This window comes from Leptosomus discolor, chromosome 1, assembly GCF_034619465.1.
Source record: "Leptosomus discolor isolate bLepDis1 chromosome 1, bLepDis1.hap2, whole genome shotgun sequence".
Taxonomy (NCBI): domain Eukaryota; kingdom Metazoa; phylum Chordata; class Aves; order Leptosomiformes; family Leptosomidae; genus Leptosomus; species Leptosomus discolor.
Genome location: NC_141391.1, coordinates 24279900 through 24304733, shown reverse-complemented (window position 1 = coordinate 24304733; position 24834 = coordinate 24279900). Strand labels below are relative to the sequence as shown.

The 24834-nt window shown below is 40.8% G+C and overlaps 1 protein-coding gene across 4 annotated transcripts; it reads left to right on the top strand.

The window, feature by feature from the left end:
• The first annotated feature begins 1635 nt into the window (after positions 1 to 1635).
• Positions 1636 to 24204, top strand: HSPH1 (heat shock protein family H (Hsp110) member 1). Of its 4 annotated transcripts, XM_086481860.1 has the most exons (19): positions 1636 to 1742; positions 2577 to 2634; positions 5695 to 5835; positions 7606 to 7728; positions 8873 to 8972; positions 12063 to 12196; positions 12693 to 12937; positions 13841 to 14069; positions 14423 to 14529; positions 15774 to 15907; positions 18072 to 18277; positions 19066 to 19197; positions 19917 to 20054; positions 20482 to 20607; positions 21154 to 21261; positions 21361 to 21480; positions 22669 to 22830; positions 23327 to 23477; positions 23742 to 24204. In XM_086481860.1, the coding sequence occupies exons 1-19, from the start codon at positions 1636 to 1638 to the stop codon at positions 23768 to 23770; spliced, it is 2550 nt and encodes an 849-aa protein (XP_086337986.1). In that variant the 3' UTR covers positions 23771 to 24204. The 4 variants fall into 4 exon arrangements, with proteins under 4 accessions (XP_086337986.1, XP_086337985.1, XP_086337984.1 ...); XM_086481859.1 differs by having other exon boundaries at positions 23327 to 24204; XM_086481858.1 differs by having other exon boundaries at positions 18072 to 18281; positions 19022 to 19197; positions 23327 to 24204.
• The last annotated feature ends 630 nt before the right edge of the window (positions 24205 to 24834 follow it).

Here is a 24834-nt window from a genome sequence, read left to right as displayed (position 1 = left end):
AACAGGCAAACATTATTTCAGGGGACCAATTCCTCCCCATATATAATCACGAGGGGTCACGATCCAGCACAGAGCTGAATGTTACTCAACTCTGAAGTGAAGCTTTAGCATAGATAGCTACAGCACAGAATCTAGAAAAGGAGTAGGGACAAAATACTGATATTTTATCTCTTCCACACAGGCACACTCAGGACTCTGAATGCTACCACCTCTCCCCGCCCTTCCTAACAGCCAGGACCATCTAACAAATGTACCACTGACAACCAAAATCAAGATCCACATGGAATGCAGCAGGTTAAGGCCTGCCAGTAGCAGGGGATGGGGACCTGAACGAATAGCTAGAGCTAGACGGCTAGGAGGCAACGGGACATTTATATTATAGCACGTTGTGGCACTGGACAGAGATACAGTCCTCTTAAGCACAGCAAGTGATCTGTACGAGTAATATGTTTAGTCTGTGCTTACTTTTTGCAAGCCCTGAGAGCGCCCCAAGAGCACAGTGGGGAAACACCTGTAACAATGCGACAAGTCGACTCGACAGGGGGGTTTCCCCGTGTATTAGAGGGGCAAGGATACCGTCACAGATAGCCGCCTGTCTTCCGCGCTCGCACACATACAGGCTCAGCAAAACACAAGTTCCTCCAGCAGCAGAACAGACTAACACACCCAGACCGCAGAGCGCCGCCCAACACCCCCTCCGCCCCAGCCCTCCCTCACCCAGCCCCCCCGCCACCGCGCTCCCTCCGTGGCCGGCGGGCCCTGCCCCCTCCGCGCCGCTCCACCCAGCCCGCCATGGCGGGAGCCCTGCCCCCCCGCCTACACCACGCTCGTTCCGTGCCGCCGCCGCCAAGGCAGGCGCCGCAGCCCCGTACCGCCATTTGCAGACACTTCCACAAGCCCTCACCGCCCCCACAGCCGCCCCCCAACAGTGTGTTTTTCGGTCAGAGAGCAACAGCAGAGCCCTCCGCACGGCCCCGCGACCGCTCCCGGCCAGCCCCCGGGCGGGGGGAGACCCGCACCGCCCCTCAGGAGCGCCAAAGCGAGGAGGAGAGGGGAGGCGGGGAGCGGAAGGGCCGGGGCAGGAGGGCGGCGGACCGAGGCACCGCGCGGAGGACCGAGGCACCGCGCGGAGGACCGAGGCACCGCGCGGAGGAGGCGCCTCCAGCGACCGCTCCCGGCCGCGCGGAGGAGCCGCCTAACGGCCCCCTGCGGGCGGGAGCGAGACACCGTCCCCCCGCCCCTTCCCGCCTGGCCCCGCCCCCGCCCCGCCGGCTCTGACACCGGCCGGCGCATCCCCGCCCCGCCTCCTCCCCTCGCGGAGTCGGCGGCGTCCGCCGTCGCCATGAGAACGGCCCGCGTCACCGGGCCCCGGCACCGCCGATTGGCAGGAATTGTTCGAGAACGCCGCCGAAGGCGGAAGCGGAAGCCGCACGTGGAGCCGGTGAGTGGTTGCCGCAGTTTCTGGAAACTTCGTCTCATTGTCATATTTAAAGCGGCGGTGCCGGCTCCTCTCCTCTCCCCTCCCCTCCCGCCTGCGCACGGAGCCGCTGCTGTGCTCGGTACCGGGGCCGGCGGCCGCAGCGCCGGGAGCGAGCCGGGGCAGGGCGGGCGGGGTCTCCCCCTGGCGGCGGGGCCATGGCCGTGGTGGGCTTTGACCTGGGCTTCCAGAGCTGCTACATCGCCGTGGCGCGGGCCGGCGGCATCGAGACCGTCGCCAACGAGTTCAGCGACCGGTGCACACCGTGAGTGGGGGGTGGACGGGGGGGGGGGCCAGGCAGGGGTCGGTCAGTGGCCGGCGGAAGGTGCTGGAAGCTTCCAGCTGGGTGGGATGGGGGTGGAGGTGTCCGCTGTGTGGGACCAACGCGGCCCCCGACACTCGCCGCCTCCTCATGGGCCCCGGGGTGGGGGGGGGCGGGGGGGTGGTGTGTGCGGAGGGTCGAGGGGGGGGGGGCGGTGTGCGGTGTGTGTAGGGTCGGGTGGCAGCGCTTCTGTGTCCCCGTCCCCTCCGCCCCGAGCCGGTCCTGGGGGCGCGGAGCTGGAAGGGGAGGGCAGCCCGCGGTGGGGAGGCTTTTCGGGGGATGGAGCGGCAGGCTGGGAACGGCAGCGGCTGCGAGGCGAACCCGCGTCGGGGCAGCCTGGTTTGAGTGGGAATCGGGGACATCACACGCACGCCGTTTCTGTCCCTCTGCGGTCGGGTGGGCTCTTGCCACAGCCCCAGAGCAGCTCTCCTTTCGCCTGGGGTCCGGTGTAGGAAGCCTCAGGCTCAAAGCAGGAGGTAGTTGTAAAGTTACGAGCAGCCAAACGCAGATGAGCAGGATGTAGTCTGGATGTGAGCTCTTAATTGCGATCATCGTGTTTAACTGTTTGGATAAACCATTATGAAAAGTCCTGGATTCGAGCCAAGACTTAAAAGATAGGGAAGAGTCTTATTGTAGCGTTTTACCGCAAGCTGGAAGAATGGCACTTCAACGGAAAGACTGTGGTGTTTTATTTGCATTTATAGAAAATGTATCTGTGGCAGTCCTCTGTCACGTTTATTGTCCGTACTGAGTTAATTAGCCTGTTGTTCTTTTCAGATCGGTGGTTTCTTTTGGATCCAAAAACAGAGCTATTGGTGTCTCAGCTAAAAACCAGGTGGGTTGTTTCCTGGCATTTGTGCAATAAATCGGCCAGTGCAAACTGCTTGGGTACCAGTGGGTGTAAAGAGAGTTAAAACCAAACAACTTCATTTTCCTTGTCAAGCCTTTTATTCTAGAAATGCTGCACTATGTTGCCTGCTTCCTTCAGAGAAATGCAAGATGTTTTTGCTAGAACGTTACTACTCTGTTTCAGTAATGATAATATTTTTTAGTTGAACATGTTCCTTTTCTGACAAGTTAAGGTTGTAGAGTTTCTTTTCCTACTGGTTGTGGGTAGGTTTTTCCTTGCACTTGAAGGAAAACATTTTAAATGCTGTGTATAGTTTCTTGAAACTAGATGCACAGGGAGAGTCTTGGCTTAGATCCTTAAAGCTGTTTAGGTGCTACCTTTGGTTTCACTGAAAGGTAAATGCCTGTGTGTTTGAGGGTGTAAGTCTTTAGGTTTGGTTTTTTTTAGCTTGAGGTACTCTGAAAGATTGAACCTTTTCTTCATTAAAGTAGTACTTTCGGTTTAGAAGGCAAGCTTAATTCTGACAAGTCTTAGAATAACTAAATGTGATGGTTAAATAAATCTTGAGGTATTGTGTTGTAGGTGGTTACGTAACTGCTGCCGGTGCAGACCAAGCGTGCAGCCTCCGCTGGCCTGTGCGGATCTCGTGTAGTAAAAGGACTGCAGTGGGTTTCCATGGAGAGAGCACTAAAGGAGACTTCCCCCCGCCACACACTGTAATAGCTCCCCTCTTAATTTTGAACAGCCAGGGCAGTATGAATAGGTTACATGTTCACAGGCACACATACGCTTTCAGCTGCGGGTCAACATTTGGACTAATAAAGTAAATGCATATGTTTGTGTTTTTTCTTTAAATTTCATTTCAGCTTTGCTTTTGTCTATTTGAATGCTTCTACTGTTTCAAGTTGGAAACTAGTATGCTTTGTCAGTGTGCAGAAATTAGTTGTTACTCAAAACAGCAAGCAATCCAAATTCTGTGTACTCTCGAATGTTTTAGTATTGTTAGATTATTCCAGTAAATGCTGTTGAAAATGTGAAGCTGAAAGTGAAGTAGATTGTCTCTTCAATTGCAGTTAAAAGCATGTATGTGCAGTGATGAGCACCTGTGACTTCAATTTCTTTCAAACTAACCTTTATGTTACTATATTGAGTCTTCTGTGCTTGATTGTCCTAGCAGTTGGAACTAAACATTTTTGCTAGAAGAAAAGAGTGTGATACTTAAAATGATAAAAGATTTCAGAGCATTTATTTCTCTTGCTGTAAGCAGTCCAGTTTGGCTGACCATCTGAGGTGTAAATCATGGTTTTTTATAAAAAAGTTTCTTGACATGGACAACTGAGAGTTATATTTTCAGTTCTAGGGTGTAGTAGCTACTTAAATCAAGAAGTAAAATGATCCCTTTGGTTCGAATGAGTTTCTTTGTTTTTTTAAAAAAAAAACACAAAAGAAAAAAAAAAACACAACAGTTTTTGACTGGTGGTGGCTTCAACAATGTGAGAGAGCTCATAATACTCAGGGTGCTCTCTTAACACTTGAGGAGCTGCTGTTAGAGCAAAGTTTCAGAGAATTTCTGTTTCCTTTAGATGAGTCTGGTAGCACTGGAGATGAGAACAGTATATTGGTTAACAGACCATAATTCTCAGCTTTCTTAATTGTGACTAAGCAGGAAGATATTAAAACATGCTAGAGACCTAATGGCATACAATTACTCTAAAAATATCTTAAGATTGTTCTCTTAGAACAGGCTCTGAGGTTAATTCTAAATTAGGCTGTAAAAGCTACCAGAGTGTGTGTGCTTCTCTGCCCACTGCATGGTAGTAATTTTTGCTTCTACATTCTTCAGCAATACAGCTGTGAATTACACAGCATTCAAGTACTCTGAAGTTATGGCTATGCAAATAAAAGAAGCCATTGGAAACCATCTTGGACACAGGAACCTAAATACTTTATTGCAGTAAAGTACTGGAATGGTTCCTGGCATGATTTTTGACCTGTACTAACTCATGATCTTACTAATAAATACTGAGTACTGTTTGATGATTAGAGTAAACCAAGGATGATTCCCAGTAGGGAGTTAGAGTGTGGCATCTTTATCTCCACACACAGAGCTTTCCAAAAGTTACTGTTTAATAGTATGGGTATGGCCTGCTGCTTTGCCAGCGAGCTTTTCTGGTGAACTGTCATAATTGCATAGTTTTCTAATAGAAGATGTTGCTCAAATTCCTCAATTCCATGACAGAAAATTTTTCATACTATAAGAAACTGGTGCTTTTCTTTGAGGGCAGTGAATGCTAGAAATCTTCCTTGGTATGCTTGTCATTTGAGTTATTATCATGCAATCTGTTGGTGCCCTCCTAAATCTATTCTGGAGAGAACAACACACTTTTATAGTTTTTCTGCAACAGAATAGGACTCATTTGACTCAGATTTAGGCCAGTCTAGTTGTCTTGTATTGCATTCCTCATAAAGAATGCCTCTCTAGGCCAGTTGGTTCTGTGGGGAGCTTGCACTGTAGTTTAGCATATACTGTATGCTGACATTGTTACCAAGAGTCCCATGTTTCTTGCTGTTGTCTATGCACTGTATCGTTTCATCTGCTAGGTGAATATAAACAGGGGAATGATGTGGTTTAAAAGCAGCTCAGGGGAAAAAAAAAAAAGTATTGAAATGTATGGGGAGACTTATCAGCTTGAAATTTAGTAACTGGGAAACCGGTTGTTTGCACTTCATGTGATGGGGTTTAAAGTGAACAGCCGGTGGTGAGGTGTCTGGGATTGGAGTGCCACAATGCAACTACTTGTGAAGCTGGCTCCTGTCTTTAGATGATGGTCCGTAAGTATCTATGTCCATGACTCATACAATCTTCTGCAGTAATGAGCTGATAAAAAGTACCAGATAGTAATTACAGGTGTTATAGAAACAGATGTGACAAGCAAGTGAGCAGTTGTCTTAAAACTCGACTGGTGCTGGAGGACATACAGAACAGCACTGGACATTGCATGTTGATTAAGAGTGGATTTCTAAATATCCTGTATTTCTTTACAGCAAATTACTCATGCCCACAACACAGTGTCTAACTTCAAGAGATTCCATGGCCGTGCATTCAATGATCCTTTTGTTCAGAAGGAAAAAGAAAAGTTGAGCTATGATTTGGTTCCTATGAAGAATGGTGGAGTTGGAGTAAAGGTAAGGTTGTAGTGTATCTTTTTAGGTTTTACACCTAAACTTAAAAGTTTACATTTCAGCACCTAGTGATGAAAATACTGGTTTCATTTAATTACCCTAAAGTTCTTTAACCTTTCTGCTAAAGAAGGGCTCTTGTATAAATAGACAGCTTCATCTTTAAGTAGTGGATGTTAACTATCAAATTAAGGTTCGTTTGTGAGTAATTGCTGAAATGAGAGCTTCCCTGTGGGCAATTGCACATCTAGCGCAAACATCCCAGCAGAAAAACTGCTAAAATAATTACAAGGTCATATGGTTTTAGTTCGAAGTATTAACCTTTATGTCACTCTTGTGTGGAATGCATTGCAACAGTCTAATTATGTGGTTACCAATTACTTATAAAGTAGTAGGAACTCTTATAGCAGTATTTTTTTTTTTAGAATAAATGAGCAACCTGTTTAGTCGACTGCCTGGTATAAGTTTCTTGCAACAGATGGTCAAAAGCAGTTTGTACCACATCGCAGGTTTGACTCTTGCATACATTTTGAGGAGTTTGCTGATAGAATGTCAGCTCTTCCTAGAATAGGTGCAGTTAATAACATTGTACTTGTTTACAGAAGTATGTAAAAATATTGATAATGAAGCTTTGCTGGCATAAGCTTTGCTGGCTGCTTCACTAATGAAGACCCTAGCTTAGGGCTGTGGATTTAGTTTGCTGCTTTTCTCCATATCTTGAGCTGGTGCCTCAAAACTTGGGTATAGATCGGGCTGAGGTAATGAATAGATTACAGAAGAGATTATACATTAGGAAGAAATCTGACTGGAAGCTTTACAAGAGAGGAGATGCTTTTTCTTATGTTTGACTTGTGAGGCTAACAGATAAATTCAGGTATAAGTTAAAGTTTTCCTTTAATTACAGTGTATGTAGGAGTCCTACTGTATGCGAGAGTCTAGTATTGGGAGAACTTGGTACTTGGTACTTCTTTGTTCTCAGGCTGTTTGGAGAAAAAATGAGTGTTTTTTCTATTTAACTGTGGTTAAAAAGTTTTAAGAATTAATTCAGTAGGTAACAGTAAGACTAGGATGTTTAGAGAACAATTTTTTTATTAAAACTGAAATGCTTGATTTTTCCCCAAATTGGAATGATGAGAATAAAAGGCAAATGCTGTTTTCAAGAATCAATTGTAACACATTCCTTCGCTTCATCATTGTCATTTATTCTATTACACAGAAAAATGGTGATTCAAGAATAATTTCTTCATAAGAGAGCAAAAAATAAACTTTTTGCTGAGCTTAATCTTAAGCTTTTAGTTGGTTTATGTGCATAGGTGAACTGTTGTGCAGTTCCTTCTTTCAGAGACTCTTCACATATTTGAGCAGAAGCATAAAAATGTCAGGTGAAAATAGTCAGCAAGTTATTCTGGATTTTTTTTTTTGCAGTTGGCAGCAGTTTGAAAATGAATGGGTGTTTTTACTTTTTTGGCATAATGCTGTGTGACCGTGTCTAGCTTTAGTCACATTTTAACTTGTGTCACTTTTTAAATCATTTCTTCACCATTTCTTTCGTCTGTAGAATTCATACGGTTCTAATTTTAAGTCTGTGAAAATGGAATTATTGCTTCTGCAGACAGTCAACTGGGGAATTAAATTGTAAAGTGAAGTTCTATAATGAAATAATTAAGCCTATCATGATTGGAGTATTAGTGGGCAGTCTATCAAAACCCATCAAATGTAAGTAATTTTTCCTTGAGTTGCAATAAGGGAATTACTTTACCGATTTCTTCTATCCAGGTCATGTACATGGATGAGGAGCATATCTTCAGTGTGGAACAGATTTCAGCTATGTTATTGACTAAATTAAAGGAGACTGCAGAGAGTAACCTGAAAAAGCCAGTAACAGACTGTGTTATTTCTGTAAGTAATTGTAGTGCACAGGAACATGATGTCTTTTAACTTCAGCTATTGAGGGCATTTTGTTTCTATTCGTGTAGAGTGAAAAAGAACACTGCATAAGGACTTAGAAAGGGATTAATCCTAACTAGCTTTAGAGCTTTTGACTTAGAGAAATCCAAGGGCTGCTTCCGTATTCCAGACCCTGACCCACTTCATGTACTCATTCTCTTGGAGATGACTGAACTTTTGGACCCAGAATGGTTCTGGGAACCAGGTATATACCCTTTTGCTGTAGCTTGTTTCCATTACTAAGCACACTAATTACTCGTTAAAGACACCTTTGTTTATCAAAGTGTGTCCTCTGGCAGCTAAAAACTTTAGTTTTGGTCCTGTTTATGTTCATTGTCTCAGTAAGTTAATTTTTTTTCAATTCATGACTGCACAGAAAATTACCTCAGATAAAGAACAGTCATACCATTGCAAAGCCTGAGTATAAAATAACATCTCCTTCTGTGTTCTCAATGACTTTGTGAACAAGCCTGTATCATGTTGCATCTAGGAATATTTAGTTCTGTTATTAGAAGAGTTTGTTCTCCAGCTGATAACCTGTAAAGTTAGTGTCTTCTAATGATGTAGTTTCTGTCCCTGAGGACATCAGAGGTCAGTGTCCAGTGCCAATGCTAGAAACCTGTAGCACACTTTCAACAACTTATTCCTTCAGAATCCCTTACACTTCTTGCCCAAACTAATTTTGGTCAAAATAGATTCTCTTTGTTCATTACCCTGTATTTCTTCACATCTCTCATATGTTATGTTGCTGTACTTCCTCCTTCTTCCCCCTTTACTTTCTTGGACAGGAGTACATCTACTAATTCTGATTAAGGTTATTCTATGTCTCTGTCTCCATAATACCCAGTTTCATATGTTTCTTGTTAGTGTGTGCTCATGTAAACTAGCTGATGCTCATTTAATTCCATCCCTGCTTGATTGAATAGAATATTTGAAGTCTCAATTCAGTACAGTAGTTGCATGATAAGACTTGCAGTGAGCAAGCGTCTTCCCCAAAGAGGAGGAATAGATACAATTTTAAATGAATACTTTAAAATAAACAGTGTGATGTCTCATTTTCTGGAAATAACTTCCCATTCTCACCTGTTTCCTTTAGGTTCCATCTTTTTTCACAGATGCTGAAAGGAGGTCCCTTCTGGATGCAGCTCAGATTGTTGGATTAAATTGTCTTAGATTAATGAATGACATGACAGCAGGTAAGTAGGGTAAAATAGCAGTTTCTGCAAATGAAAGATGTGATAGAGGGTGCGTTTAGTCACTCTGAGAAACAGGGCTGACTTGAAAAACCAGACATGAGACATAAATGTTCTAAAAACTTGTTGCTCTTCTCTTGATTTACAGTTTTTCCTTTTAATAATGTCTTCTGTGTGAAGGCGTAGAAGAAATGAAGCTTTAGTGATAGTTATCTCTCTGAGTACTTCTTCAGGAGTCACCACATGTGCCTGGACTACTTGTCCATTTATTTTACTGTCCAGATTTCATGGAAGAAACTTTATGATGTACAGTTGCACTTTAGGCACTCTTAAAAGAAGTTTCTTGCTTAAGCATCAACACTTAGTAATTTCCAAGGCTTTTGTCAGTATAGTTGTTTTAAACTGTGCGCACACACACGAAAAGGCAATTAATCTCCTTTGGTAATCTATTCAGAACTCTAAAAACACACTGGCAGAACCAAGAGTTTTTGTCTTTCCTAAAACAAGCATTCTTACCCTGTCGTCTTGTGTTTTTCCGTTTGTGTTTGGTGAGAGCGCATTTGTTTCATGTTTTTAAATGGCATGATAACTAGCCCTTATTTCCAGCGGGAAGGGTTGGGCAGTAGAGATCTGTACCAGAAGACAGTTACTTTTCTGTTCCTACTTCCCACGTTACTTAGGTAAGTAGGGAAGAGCTTACTTTGGGAGAATGTTCCATGTGAGCATGTTTGGTGCACACCAGCTGGTTTCATGCTTTTGAATGTTTTTTTTTTTTAAGGACTAAAGCAGTCTTAAATATGCATTGATGGAGTGTTATGTTAAAATGTTTTTCCCAGAATCAGTTTCAGATGAGTATATACATGGTAATGTTTAGGATTTCTAGCAAATGTAGTTTCGTAAGTGTTATGATCTTTACATTGAACCCTAAGTATTTGCACCTAATGAAGAGCAAATCTGACAGTATCATTGCAAAAGCCATAGGTGCATGTTTCTGTCATCTAGCTTTAGCTTTGTTCTTTGTTCATACAGCAGAGCGCTACAGAGAATGCGTGATAGTGTGAATTCTTGAGCTGGGTAAATGCAGACCTCACATTTGTTCAATGTGCCTGGATTCTTCTGAGTTATGGGGCTTGTACATCTCAAGGGTGACTGGAGAGAGGAGGAGGAAGTATGAATATCCAACCCTCTGTTTTTAACCTTCAGATTCCATTTTCAAAATGTTTATGAAGAAACTTTGTATCTGTAAAGGAAAAAAGTTAGTTCAGCACTCGGGGGGGGGGGGGGGGGGGAAGTGTTTTCCAGCCTTAGCAGTCAAAAAACCAGTATCTTTCCAACCCCTTTCTGTATTGAAGCAAAAATAATCCTTCACACCTGATTCAGAGATGACCTCTTGTGATGGGGTGATATAAGTCAACTAAAGGCCTTGCCAAAGAGGGTATTGTCACTTCAGTTTTGTTTGTTTGGCAGAATGCATCAGGCCGGTCTTTGGCCATGCAAGAGCCTTGAGAGCTTTTAAGGACTCTTTAGCAAGGATATTTGGAAGTTTTGCCATTGGAATGAACACTCCCCAGAAAAGCAGATAGCTCTTTTATCCCCTTAGCAGCACCAGCAGCTCTTTTTTACTATGTAGCACATAGCATTTCTAATTTTATTTTCTTTACCTTGCAAGGCTAATGAGTACTATCCAAGTTTTTCTAATACATTAAATGTAAAAAGTCTTTGATTATATCTTTGGGGAAGGGGTCCTGAGGTATATTAGGGCAGAAAAGAAAAATAGTGGTGGTGTGGGGTTTTTGTTTTGTTTTTAACAAAAGGCAAATTCTGCTGTGATCTATCAGGTTTTGTTCATAATTCTATTTTTATATTGGAAGCAGGGTTCAGTCTGGTCAGAAACACAAATGGTATGTGAACAAATAGACCAGTACACAATTTCAGTTACATCTTGATCTCAAGGATGTAACAGATACATTTTGTGAAATAGTTTCTGTTTTTAATTGACCACCTCTTAATGACTGCTTGTGGGAGGGATTAATGAGTGCTGGTGTTGGGTTTTTATAGACTTAGAAGAATCCACACAGATAAAGATGGCTGCACCAGCTGCAGAGGAACTTTATTAGACAGCAGAATCCATAAATCTCAGGTCTCTGATCAGTGGGAAACTTGGCTGTCCTTTTTCCAGATGGTCTGGAACTACTGCTTTTGACATGAGAGGGGGAGTCGGTGTCCCTTTCTCTTAAAGTGAGAGAATGTCAGTGACTATAAAACATTGCTCTTCAGAGCATGCATTTCCAGCCTTCCTTACCACATTCTCTAATGCTCTAATTCTTGTACCTGATAATCTGTCTAGTATCCTGGCTGTTATCTTCATCTTGGAATTTTCATATGCAAATATACGTTCTTGCACATGTTATCTCATGCAAAATCTCAGCCTTTCCTGTGTAACCATGTAACCAAGACTCTGTAGGGCTTTAGTTATCTTCAATTTCTGCAGCAGCCTCTTGCTTAGCTGTGGCACTGCTATCCACCCAGAATGAATGCTGCTGCAAAAATTCTGTCCTTTGACTTCGTCATCCTGTGTTTACATGCCCACGGGCTTCTATTTTACACTTTTGATGCACTTCACGAACTGTCCCTGCCTGATATTCTGTATAGACTGAGATTCTTCCCTTTTGCAGCCTCTGCTGACCACTTACACTATTCTCAGAGTGTTCATGTCTGGGAGGTACTCCTAAATACAGAACTGGGTTTGGGTTTTGTTGTAAAGATGCTCTGTGTCTTTAATTACTATGCGAAGCAAAAATAATGAGTTGTTAATAAACAGATTGAAGTAGAAGACCCCCAAACAGGGTTGTTGCTTCTGAGTTCTACATGCTTAAACACTTAGCATATACTGAGGAAGGATGTTTTGATATTCAGATCCTACAACATATATTAATAGAATAAAGCTTCCATGTAGGTACGACCTTGCATAGGTGTATGCCTGAATTTGTCTTGCTGCTTTTGATCCTATAGCTTAATATTCATAGAGGTGTGATGGCATGTGATTGGAGACTCACTAGTTTGCATTGATAATATCTGACACTTGTTTTGCAGTGGCTCTGAATTACGGAATTTATAAACAAGACCTTCCAGCTCCTGAAGAGAAGCCACGGATAGTTGTGTTTGTTGATATGGGACATTCTGCATTTCAAGTATCAGCCTGTGCATTCAACAAGAGTAAACTAAAGGTAGTAAGATTAAGTGAATATAAAAGGGTTTATGAGACATTAGAATCAAATAGCCTGTAAACCTGCCTTGGTTTTAAAATTCTGAAATAATTTAATGCATGGGAAGTGGCAATTAGTGAAAAGGTGAAGACTTTTATCAGTGTTCTTCACTTCACTAGGATGGTTTCAAAAAGAGGCTGTGAATTCCTTGCAATACACCTGCTTGTAAGATGTACAATACAACTGCTATCATCTAGTTTGTTTTATCTAAGTGTATGAATTAAAATTGTGACTGCTTAGGATTGTCACCTGGTTACTTAGTCGAACTTCTACTGTAGAAGTGAAAAGCAATTTTTGGCTGATGTGGTTGGTTGAAGTACTTAAGCCTGTGCATGGGAAGATAGGCTGACTTGTCCCCAACCTTGTTGGAAGCAAAGGCTTACTGATGTTGTAAGACTGGTATTCAGTTTGATTTTTACTGAGTGTGAGACTAAATAATCGTATCCTTTCAAACTAGGTACTTGGCACAGCATTTGACCCTTTCCTAGGTGGAAGAAACTTTGATGGAAAGCTAGTAGATTACTTTTGTGCAGAAATAAAATCAAAGTACAAACTGGATCCAAAAGCAAAAGTTCGAGCTCTTCTTCGTCTGTATCAGGAGTGTGAAAAGCTGAAGAAACTAATGAGTTCAAATAGCACAGACATTCCCCTAAATATTGAGTGTTTCATGAATGATACTGATGTATCTGGAAAAATGAACAGGTGAGTTTTGTACAAGACAGGCAGTTGCTTTGGTGGCTGTATTTCTTAAACAAGTGTTTCTTTCTGTGTTTGAAAGAAACTTACTGCGCTAAAATTAAGCGCAAGTGTTGAGTAGCTTTGGCATTTTTGTAATGCTAGAGTAACCAAGGCTGCGAAATGTAATGTTCAGCTACCTGAGCAATGTTTCAGTGTAATAATGCATGCATAAGAAGCTTGGATTCTTCTTGTAGAATGACACATTCTTAAAACCATGGATTGATGCATGCAAACCAGACGCAGGGGGGTTGGCAGCATATTTAGCCTCCTGCATATTTTAGGTAACTTAAATCCCATACTGCTTTTAAGATAGCAACAATTGAAGCTTTGTTCCTTTTTCATCCTTACTGTACAGTGGATATTGACAGAGAAATGGAGGACAGAAGCAGTGCTTATGGGGGATGACTTGATTATGGCTTGAGTGTAAATGAAGTCTGTGTGTGTCTCTTGCACACACTCACAGGCATGAATTAATTTGTAGTCACTGTTAGTCCTGTAACTGCTGCCGAGAGAGTGGTGGAGTTTTTCTTCCCTCTAGTATTTAGGCAACAGATTTTCATTGTAAAGGAAGTATCAGTGTTTTCTGTATTATCTGTAACCTCTGAGAGGCAAATACATAGCACCTGCCCAAACAATACCTTTATCTTACTTAACTGCATTGATGGCAGCATAGGAAAATCTGTAAGCAGCTGTTCATGTACTACCTTGTCTATGGTTGTCATTTCATCCTACTCACAGGCATTTAGCTTTAAGTCTCTTTGCAGTGTAGTTAACAAACCTGGTCAGCATCAGTTTGGAGACAAGAACACCAGGAAATCTTGGTGATGGGACAGTCATTCTTTTGGTTAATTCCATTTCTTTCCTTAGGTCACAATTTGAAGAATTGTGTGCTGACCTGCTGCAAAGGATAGAGATGCCTCTGCTTTCATTAATGGAACAAACACAACTGAAAGTGGAAGATGTAACTGCTGTAGAGATTGTGGGAGGAGCAACCCGCATTCCTGCTGTTAAAGAGAGGATTGCTAAATTCTTTGGCAAGGATGTCAGCACAACGCTGAATGCAGATGAAGCCATAGCTAGGGGCTGTGCTCTTCAGGTATAGAATCACAGAATGGTTTGGGTTGGAAGGGACCTTAAAGACCATCTAGTTCCAACCCCCCTGCCATGAGCAGGGACACCTTCCACCAGACCAGGTTGCTCAAAGCCCCATCCAACCTGGCCTTGAACACTACCAGGGAATAGGGCCAAAAGTCCCGCTAACCCATAAAGTATACGAACTTCTGTGTGAGGTTTCTGTTTTCTTGCTATACGCTGTAGAAATCAAGCAATTTGCCTAGCTCTGTTTTAGTAAAATCAGTTCTCTTTCTTGTTTAAAGGTGTTTATCTATCTTGGGGGTGGGTGGAGTAGAGAAGTTAACCAGCTTTAATGCGTGTCTGTTTTTTGTTTAGTGTGCAATTCTTTCTCCAGCTTTTAAAGTGAGAGAATTCTCTGTGACAGATGCTACACCATTCCCAATATCTCTGTTGTGGAACACAGAAGCAGAGGACACTGAAGGGTAGGTAGCTCAAACTCAAGTTTTGTGAAGCTTTTGGCCTTCAAGAATAATGTTCTTGGCTGCATTTAAATTAGGATTTTGGCATTCTGGTGCAGAAAACCCGTAGGTCATGTACCAGAGGGTTGATAGTGGAGATTGTGTAAAGGCAGGCGTTGAAATTTTAACCATAACTCCTTGTATGCTAAAAAATAAAGATTAAAAAACCAGTGATTGAATGAGCTACTAGCCAATATCTTGTCTTGCATTGTCCTTATCTGCTTGTCAGAACAATGACTGGATCCTGATCCCATTTTCCTTTCTGGCTTATTTTTTTTATTCAAGGTGTTCCTAACACCTGTCTGGATTCTTAATTTTATGCACTCTGTAAATATTGTGAGCTTACATGAATGCTATTTGTCTGGCTGAAAACAGAAGCAAGGATTTAATTCTTAGGTTTCATAAGAGAAATTTTTTTGCTCTGACCTCTGCTACTAACTATGTCATGCCTGTGGGAAATGCAGTTGCTGTCTGGGATGTAAAGATGTCTGAGCTGAACTTTTGGGAAGTTTAGAGTTCTAGAGGGACCTGTTCATACCTTTCTCATAGTCTTTGTAGTTCAGCCTTTTCCTTGGTTTTTTGTCCGTCTTCTGTGGAGATGCAGAATGTAATTGTTCTGCCACATGCTTCTGAGAGCAACCTGTGGGTTCACATTCTAGGTGAAGCTCTTTAATTTCTCATGTTTAGGTTATTAGATGAGATCCATCCATAGTTGGGAGATAGAACTTTGTTGGAAATTAGAATCAGACTGGCGTAAGAGCAGACAGACCCTAGAGGAAGAAATTAAAGTCAAGGTGGTTGTCTTTCTGCCATATTAAGGAATGAATAATAATTTGGTGTCAGAGTTCTCAACTGAGCTGTAGAAAGTAAATGAGTAAGGAATTAACAGGGCTATAATTAGCCTTTTGAGACTGAGGAAGAGTGCAAATTATGATTTAAATTATGCTATTCCAAGCTTAGAATGATGTCTTTGCAGGAAGCAAATTTTGGAGGTCTGCTGGTAGTCTGTCACTGAATTGTCACCTACATCTAAACCTATTTGCTTGAGACTCAAAATTAGTGGAATAGGACAATTTCCTATTACAGTACACACAGTAATTTTTTTCCTTACAGTAGTGAAGTATCTTTCTTTGAGTTGTTCAGAAGGGTGATGTTTCTCTGAAGAGTTCTGACCCTAGGTCAAAGGGTTTTTTTTCTCTTAATTATAGGGTTCATGAGGTCTTCAGCAGAAATCATGCGGCACCCTTCTCCAAGGTTCTTACGTTCTATAGGAAAGGTCCATTTGAGTTAGAAGCTTTTTATTCTGATCCTAATGGAGTCCCATACCCTGAGTCAAAAATTGGTAAGTAATTGTCCTGGAAATGGTGTTGTCTCCCATTGTTCAGTCTTAAAGCAGTTCTGTAACTGTGGTGTGTTACACTGTGGTTGTATGATCTCTGTATTTGTTTTTGTGTCTGAAGGACTCAATTTTCAGTTCCTCCATTTGATGGGTAACTGAATTTGGATTTTTTTATTTCTCTATCTTCTGAAGTTGCTTCAGTCCAATGAAGAAATGAGGGGGAACTATAACCAAATGCCCAGGACTATAATGGGACTATCACTACAAAAGATAACTTTTTAACTTTTAAAGTCTTCTCTTCTGCTTATCACTAAAGCAAGCTAGGAATACTTGAAAAGCATCTCCTGCATATAAAAACTTAAACACATCTTGAGTAACTAGTTGTTTCTTCCTATACTTTGAGTTTGACAAAATGCTGAATAAGTTTTAAGGCAGCCTGAAATAGTGGTGGCTACAAGACTACGGTATTGATTTGAACTGTCTAGGTAACATTTATAAGCAGCTCTTCCATCTTTATTGACAAATTACAGCATTGACAGCGTTGACACAAAGAGTTTGCAATGTAGTTAGTTAGAATAAATGTTGTGATGGTAAAAACAAGCCAATAATTGCTCTTGAGTTCTAAGCATGCGATTAAATGCTGTATATATGCATGTAGAATTACAATGAAAGCTATTACTAGTTGTCAAGTAACTGCTTGGTTTTGTTAGAAAGCTCAACTGGTTTTTTTTTTTTGAGTGGTAGAAGAAATGACAGATCTTGGTTAAATGTTTGACAACACAGCTGTCCTGTTGGTTAACAATGCACTTAAAATACACTATTGCTAGAATTGTAGTGTTAAAAATAAGCTTTATAAATATTCTTAAAATGAGTGGGAGAGCATACAGAGCAGAAACATCTCCATTTGATTTACCAGTATTTCAGCTAATACCTAATGCACTACAGTTAACAAAAACCATTATCCTAACAGGGAAACATCAGTTATTTTCTTTGCATTGAAGCAGAGTATGTGGTTGTTTCACTGAGTCACAAAGTTCAAATGCCATATTTGCACAATATTTTGTAGTTGCAGAAACAGCAGGCTTCCTTTCATGTTAACTCTTACCATAAAGACTGATAGTGGGATTTGTGAGTGTTCAGTTTGTGGCTTTAACAAACGAGATGTTTAACCACTGTTCTGCAGACTGGTAAGAACAGAACTGAAAATCAGACTGGTTTCAGCTCCCTCGCTGATTAACTCTGTGCTGAGAACAGAGTTAAGTAGTCCTAATGGGTGAGTCAGTAGTTCTGATGAAACTGCCAAAAGGGAGGACAGGTCACAACTCCAGTATTACTGGATTTACAAGAGGGGGGAATTATATCCTTTAGCCTGTAAAGCAAGCAGGTAAAAGCTTGTATGCTTGTAGTTTAGATCTATTGATAGTGGTGTGTGCGAGCACGTGTATATCCAGCCTGTGATGAAATTAGTGAACTTGTACTTTGCAGTTGTACAAGCATCGTAATCTCTAGGTCACTGTTTTGGTGATATACATACACCATGTAGTAGGCAGGAAAAACGTCTGCTCTTAATGTCAAGGAGATCTGATTCTTCATTTAATGTCTTTTACTAGTTGTCTGTTTCTTAGTTTCACAATGCTTGTTTCAAGTGTTACAGGAGTTACAAAACCATTATATTCTGCCCTAGAGTGAAAGGTAATGGGGACTTAGATGAATGTTAGGAGCCGAAAAGAACACGTCTAGAAATACTGTTTCTATGTTAGGCAGTAACTTGTATTAAAGAGACATACCACTTAACGATGGCATTAGACTAAATCTTTGTGTAGTTTTCTTTCATCCTACTATAGCATCACAGATAGCACAAGTAAGGGGGAGTGAGCTTTTACTTGTATTTACTATGTTATTAGTGATAGGAGAACCTACCCTAGATGATGAAAATAAATGTTCTCTCTTTTGATTTGTAAGGTAAAATCAGCTGAAAAGCAGCATACTGTTAGGTTTGGTGTTAGCTGTTTTTTTTTTGTAGTATTAGTTTCATTTTGGAGACCATGGAGAGCCTTCATCAAATATTTAGAAAATGTGTCCTCTGTGAAAAAGGGGGATGTCTTCCTGGCTCTGTTACATTAGCTATTTAATTCCCTTGTGTGAGTATTGATTCTTTTGTTTTTAGGTAGGTATGTTATCCAGAATGTGGCAGCCCAGAAAGATGGAGAGAAGTCTAAAGTCAAAGTGAAAGTCCGTGTCAATACTCATGGCATTTTCAGTGTGTCCACTGCGTCCATGGTAGAACCAGTTAAAAGTGAAGAGAATGAAGATGTTGGTGTTGAGACTGAAGTGGAATCTCAGGACCAGAGGCCTGTTGAAAACTCAAGTGATGTAGGTTGACCTTTCTTGTGCGTGAGTGTCCTTATTGGTGAAAGTGTGTTTTGCTGTTGCATACTCTGGAAGAAAAATACCTTTTTTGAAGGAAGCAAAATCAGGTTAATTTTGAGATGTGCATAGGTGTTGGGAAATAGTGTCTTTATAAGAACAGGAGAAAATTTTTGCCATCTTGAAAGTGTGTGGATTTGAAGATCAATTATTGGACGAAGTGCTAAATAGTGGGTGGGTTGCTTGAGGGTGAGGTTGCTTACAGCTGCTACAGTTATCAGACTGTTACAAATAGGAAAACTTGGTTTGGATTATTAGTCATCCATGCTCTCTGTGTTAAAAGAATTTGTGTGTAATTCTTTGTGTTTACTGTAAAGTTTTTGGCAACTTTTTATGAAAGTGGAAGCTGGATCGTTTTCTGGAACACTGGGGAATAATGCAGCATTGCTATTGCGTACTTGGTGTTTTAATAGTTTTCTGAGGGGGGCAAAAAACTTACAAGCTATGCTCAATACATTAAAAGCTACTTTCTGTAAGAGAAAGTGGTAGCATGTGCACACACGCACACAAGTATTGTGCTGCAAGCCTGGCACTGTGGCATTTTCACTAAGTCCTTCTGAGCTTGCACCTAGTGTATATCTCCTAGTTAAAGCGTGTGTGTTTCTGCGTGTGCACAGAATGCTTTGTAGGGCACTTTGTACAGTACGTGTGTCAGAAGTGAAGTGCCCTATAACTTGTATTAAATACAAGTGCACATGCCTTCTACATCCTTTGTGCCTGGGCTTTCATTTCAGAAAAATATCCAGCAAGAGAACAGTGAGGCTGGAACACAGCCCCAGGTACAAACTGATGGTCAGCAAACGTCACAGTCTCCCCCTTCATCAGAACCTCCCTCTGAAGAAAACAAAATCCCAGATGTCAAGAAAGTGAGTGACACTTTAACTCTGTTGAAAATGTTATGGTCTGTAATGGTGGCTGTTAAAATGGTAACATATTCCAGGAAAAAGTAAGGAGCTTGGTGCTCAGAACCTTTTTCATTTTTATACCTTTTCTGTTGTGAAAAATAACGTATGTATCTCATGATAATTTTCATACAGAGTTTGCAGAATTCCTACAAGAAGTCTCTCTACCACTTCCCTGGCTTTGTGTAGTGTTGTAGAGCTGATTTGTTTGGGTTGCAGACAGCTGTTAGCAGTCTCAATAAGCTTGGCCTTTGAGAGAAGCAGGGATCAGGAAATCATATACCTGAAAGGAAATAATCTGTGTGAAAAACATACACCTGCATGATATTACTAGTAGTTTGCTCTTTCATCTGTATAAGATGAAAAATGTTTTAGGTTAAAAATCTTACCACTGTCAGCATTGCTAGTAAAGTGCTAAGCTACAGATAGATGCAAATACACCATATATCTGAGAAGTGTCCTTCCTATAGCTCAGTACTTACTGTTCATGAAATGGACTGTAAGGAGACTAGGATAGGAGGTGGATTACCCAAAAGGAAAGTGCCTCACAAGTATACTTTGAAGATTCTGAAAGAACACAGAAAATCTCTGCATGTTCTTCCTGTGAATATTTCTTTCATCATAGTGCTACTTCATGAGATGGAAGTTGGGAAAATTATCGTATTTTCTTCTCTCCAACTCAGACAAATGAGAAGAAAGGTGATCAGCCCCCAGAAGCTAAAAAACCCAAGATAAAAGTGAAGAATGTGGAACTACCTATTGAAGCTAACTTGGTTTGGCAGTTAGGAAAAGATCTTCTCAATATGTATATTGAAACAGAGGTGAGTTAGTGTGGTTTCGACTGCTTTCTTGATTGCAGTTATTAACCATTTAACTGCTTTTTAAGGCAACCTCTGATCTTTTACTGTAACTCTAGAGTGTGGACTTGAATAATTTGCAGTGAGCTAATATCCAGTCCAGCTTTAACACATAACTGATACATTAATTGGAAAGATTGAAATGTTGTTTATAGCAATAGTATCAGAGCACTGATCCATGGAATGACATCTCAGATTACTTCAAGCTGTTGTAATCTACAGAAGTGCAACCCATTTCTTTAGGTGAGTCCACAGCATAGCAGTGAGAATTCCAACAGTTTCATAAGCCAAGGCTTCCGGGAGACTGCTGTGTTTTTTGGGAGCTGTGCTTTGTAGAATGTTGTTTGAACATAGGTAGTTTTTAATTAAAATATTTCCTGTGGTTATACAGGGAAAGATGATTATGCAAGATAAACTGGAGAAGGAAAGAAATGATGCAAAGAATGCAGTGGAGGAATATGTGTATGAGTTCAGGGACAAGTTGTCTGGACCATATGAGAAGTTTGTTTGCGAAAAGGTAGGTTATGGTTTCAGAAGCTTCTCTGAAAATACAGGTAACAAATACCTATTTTTGTATTCCTTGGTCAAGCTTTCTCATAGCCACCCTGGAAACAGCTGAAAACAGTAACTCGTTTGAATGATGGCTGGGACTGATCCAGAATTAGGTTTAGGCTTAGCAAATAGTACATATCCCTGAAAAAAGTTTTCTTGCAAATAGAGTAAAGTTTTGTTTCCAAATATAGTTGGTGACTAGAAGGGGAAGCTGTGTTGCTGTATCCATAACAAAAACCATGAATTGAAGCCACACCCCAAGCATTGGCCTAGTTAAGGTCAAAAGGCTATAAATGCTACCTATGTTATAGATGTGTGTTTCTCAGTTCTGGAGCTGGTGTGGTTTAAGCGACTTAATTAGGCAAAAGCTGCAGTAGAAATGTAATTTTTCATGTAGGAGGTTAAGAATTAATATGTATACTTACCGCTGTGCTGTTACTGCAAGACAAACAAACACAGTCAATTGGTGCATATTTTGATGTTTGACTTGTTGAATTCTGTTGACACATAGGATCTGCAGGGATTCTCTGCACTCCTAACAGAGACAGAAGGCTGGCTGTATGAAGAGGGTGAGGATGAAGCTAAGCAGGTCTATGTAGACAAATTAGAGGATTTAAAGGTAGGTCTGTTAGTATGCCCAAAATGCAAATTATCCAAAATATCACATAAAATGTTAATGTTAATGAATTGCATAACACATAGAAATTGCTTTTTCTAGAAATTAGGTACTCCAATTGAAATGCGCTATCAAGAAGCAGAAGAACGACCAAAGCTGTTAGAAGAATTGGGACACAGGCTCCAGTATTATGCTACAATAGCTGGGGAATTCAGGAATAAAGTAAGTGGCCTCAAAGTACCTTTCTTTTTACCACATGGTGTTTCACTGAGGCTCACCAGCTGGCAGAGGCTTCAAATTCACTCTCAGATGAGCTGCAATCTACTATTATAGGTTGCGAATGTAACACAGAAAATGTTTCCCAGCACTCAAAAAAAAAAAAAAATCTCGCACAGTGTGTCATACCTTCAGTTGCTTGATACTTCTGGATGTTTTCAGGCCAAAAAGAATGTTCTTATAGAGAGTGAGGGTTAGACTGTGGTCTGATTCTTGATCTTTTAAAAGCTGATCTGACTTTTTTAGAAGTGTGCTCTTCTAGTTTTTTTGGGAACAAGAACTGTGCCATGGTGAGAAGCATTAGTGTAAAAGCTACTCAGGATAAACTAAAACATCCAGCTTCATTATATAAGGATGTTTGGGGGTTTTTTGCCACTGGTATTTGAAGGTTACTTTCTTGATAAGCATTCTTGCCTTTGAAAATTTATTCCTTGACTTTCAACTTAATGAATTTTAATAGGGCAGCTCGCAACACTCAATCTAACTCAGTTTGAGGTTGAGACTTGCGTCAAACAATTGTGTCCTCACAGCTATAGATTACAAGATTGTCGTTATTAAGTCCAGTCATTCAGTAGTATTACACAGTCTTGTAATAACTAGCATCATTGAAAATAGTGTATTTAAGACTTGAATCCATATTTAGAGTTCTTAACTGAAATCGTAGGTCGTGTTGCTGGGTAGGTCATTCTCCTGCTATCAGTTCATTGTGTAACTGCAGCATTGTAGGAAATGCTCCTAAAGTTGGACAACTCTGATCCTTTCCCTTTCTGTGTACAGCAGAATCACACTGTCTAAACTACCTTGGGCCCATGTATGACTCTCCAGGAGGGGGGGATGCTTTTTTTTATCAGCCCTGTTAAGAATGTTACATTTTATTGTGTGACCTGTTTGTGAAGTCTCTATTCCCTGTGTGAACTAGGTTTCTTGGTGGATTATTGGGTAAAGGAAGCTTTATTTTGACATCTGTATTTCTTGTTTTCTCTTGCTGTAACAGGTCTGGCTTGTTGCCAACTTCTGTTTATTTTGAAAATCAGTAAAGATTAGAAGCTGTAAATAATTGGGAGAGTCTTGTTGGCATAACAACGGTGCAAACTTGTCATTATTAACTAATACAAAATGTTTGTATTTGGGCAGGATGAGAAATACATCCATATCGATGAAATGGAAATGATGAAAGTAGAGAAGTGTGTTAGTGAAGTGGTAGAGTGGATGAACAATGCTGTGAGTGCACAGGCAAAGAAGAGCTTAGATCAGGATCCGGCTGTGCATTCAAGTGAAATTAAGGCAAAGCTACAGGTAAGTACCATAAGAAACCAATTTTAGAGGCTGGTGCTAAAGCTAGACTGGTATCTGTCTCCCTCCCTCTCCCCCAATTTCATCTTACTGCTTCAGTGTTCTTAAAAGGTAGTTGGAAAGTGTGGACAGAAGAGATTCAGTAGAAAGCAGAAGAGCTGTACTACACTGTATACAATTCTGTGGAGTTTATTGACATTTCATGTCTTTCAGTCACTTAAAATATCAGGTTATTTTTCAGTTACTGGTAGGCACAAAGTAGTCTTGAAAAAAACCCATGTGAAATCCACACCTTTAAGTTGAAGAACTTTGCCCACAGGACTTCAGAAAGCAGGCCAGTTAATTTATTTTGGTACAGTAAGTACTTTTCTGTTTGGACTTTGGAAACAAATGCAGAAGCAAGCTTTCAAACAGTCTTTTGGGCACAGGACTCTTCACACTAGTGAAGCTGCTGAGTCTTTAATATATATTCTGAGCACATCTTTTCAATTTCTTTTAGGAGTTAAACAATGTCTGTGAGCCTGTTGTGACACAACCAAAACCAAAAGTTGACTCTCCTAAGGAAGAAACCCCATTAAATGAACGGAGTGATTATAAAACTGAAGACATGGGAGAAGATGACAAGAATTCTGAAATGCCCCAACAAAATGGTGAATGTCATCCAAGTGATCAAAACACCATTAGCATGGACTTGGACTGAGCCACTGCAATTGCAGAAAGTTATTTCACCCCATGACAGAAGATATTTTTGCCGTTGTATGTGATGGGTGGGTGGGAATGCATTGTTTTGGGACCTATTTATATTTTTTTTTCCTAAAACTTGTCCAGGATATGTTGTATCATGGGAGGAAGATTAGTAGTAATAGTGTTGGTCATGACTATCCTAAAAGGAAAATTGCCTTGGTAACTTTCAGATTCCTGTGGAATTGTGAGTTCATACTAAGCTTCTGTGCAGTATTTAACCATTTGCATCACTGAAGATGAAAAGAAGCCCTTGCTCTGAAATATACTGCTCCTTCAAAAGGTGGTAATCGAAACCTTCGTAGGCATTTGTAGATGCCAAGGTAGTTTTCTTTTGTCTGGACATCTAATTGGGTATGTCAATAAAAAGCCAGTGTCTGTCCCGTTCATAAGGACTTTCCAGAAGAAATCCTACTGTTCCAAGGTTTTTGATTATTGCAGTCTAAAGCATTTAGCAGATAATAAGATGGTGAAATGTGTTAGTAGCATGCAGAAACGCTTACGTTTCATCTCTTGCTAAACAATACATTTTTCATGTGGGGTACATAAAATGAAGGAAATACTGATTCTGTTAGTGTTATTGTGAAGCTTTTTAATGAGCTTTAAAATAAAGTTCACTTTACTGGTATCTCCTGACTTGTTGGGTTTAGCTGTTTTCAGTACTTCTGGTGTGTTGCCCTCTTCACAGCGTTGAAAGTAACTTAGCTGCTTAATGAGTTAGGCCTCTTCCTTTTCTTTGCCCCAGGGGTTGTACATACCTGAAAGAACCTGGAAACTTCACAGATGTTGAAGTGTAGGACAAAAAGCGCAGAATGCTATAGCTTAGAAACAGTAATCTGCAGTTCAGAATAAGATGTTAAAACCTGATTGAATACTTAGGCCAGGCTTTGCTACCTTTTGTTACAGGCTAAACTGAAATGGTAAAGTGAGATTTCAGCCCATTCTGCTGAGCAAGTGACTCCAGTTAGACCTTGGTAAACGTTTTAAAAATTAAGAATTCCTCTCAAGTAAATCCCTGTAGTCTATTGAAGAAGCTTATTTTTAGGTACTTGGAGCAGGGGAGGATGCTGAAAGAGATTGTTTGTATCATCTGTGTTAGACATCAAATTACACTAGGAAATCAGGCTCCTGGAGTACTGAGGGAAGGATTTTTCTTGGAAGTGGATTCAAAGGGTGTTACCTCTACTGATGCATTGGAGTGTAGACCCCATCTATAAGCATGTGACACCAGATGCTGAAAGATCTGTGTCACTAAATACCAAGTTG

What these genes read in the sequence shown, in the direction of transcription:
- HSPH1 (XM_086481858.1), top strand. Translation starts at nt 1,636, where the DNA reads ATGGCCGTGGTGGGCTTTGACCTGGGCTTCCAGAGCTGCTACATCGCC. An exon ending in AAATCCCAGATGTCAAGAAA is followed by an intron (nt 19,198 to 19,916) that starts GTGAGTGACACT and finishes TCTCCAACTCAG; the next exon opens with ACAAATGAGAAGAAAGGTGA. An exon ending in AGAAGTTTGTTTGCGAAAAG is followed by an intron (nt 20,608 to 21,153) that starts GTAGGTTATGGT and finishes GTTGACACATAG; the next exon opens with GATCTGCAGGGATTCTCTGC.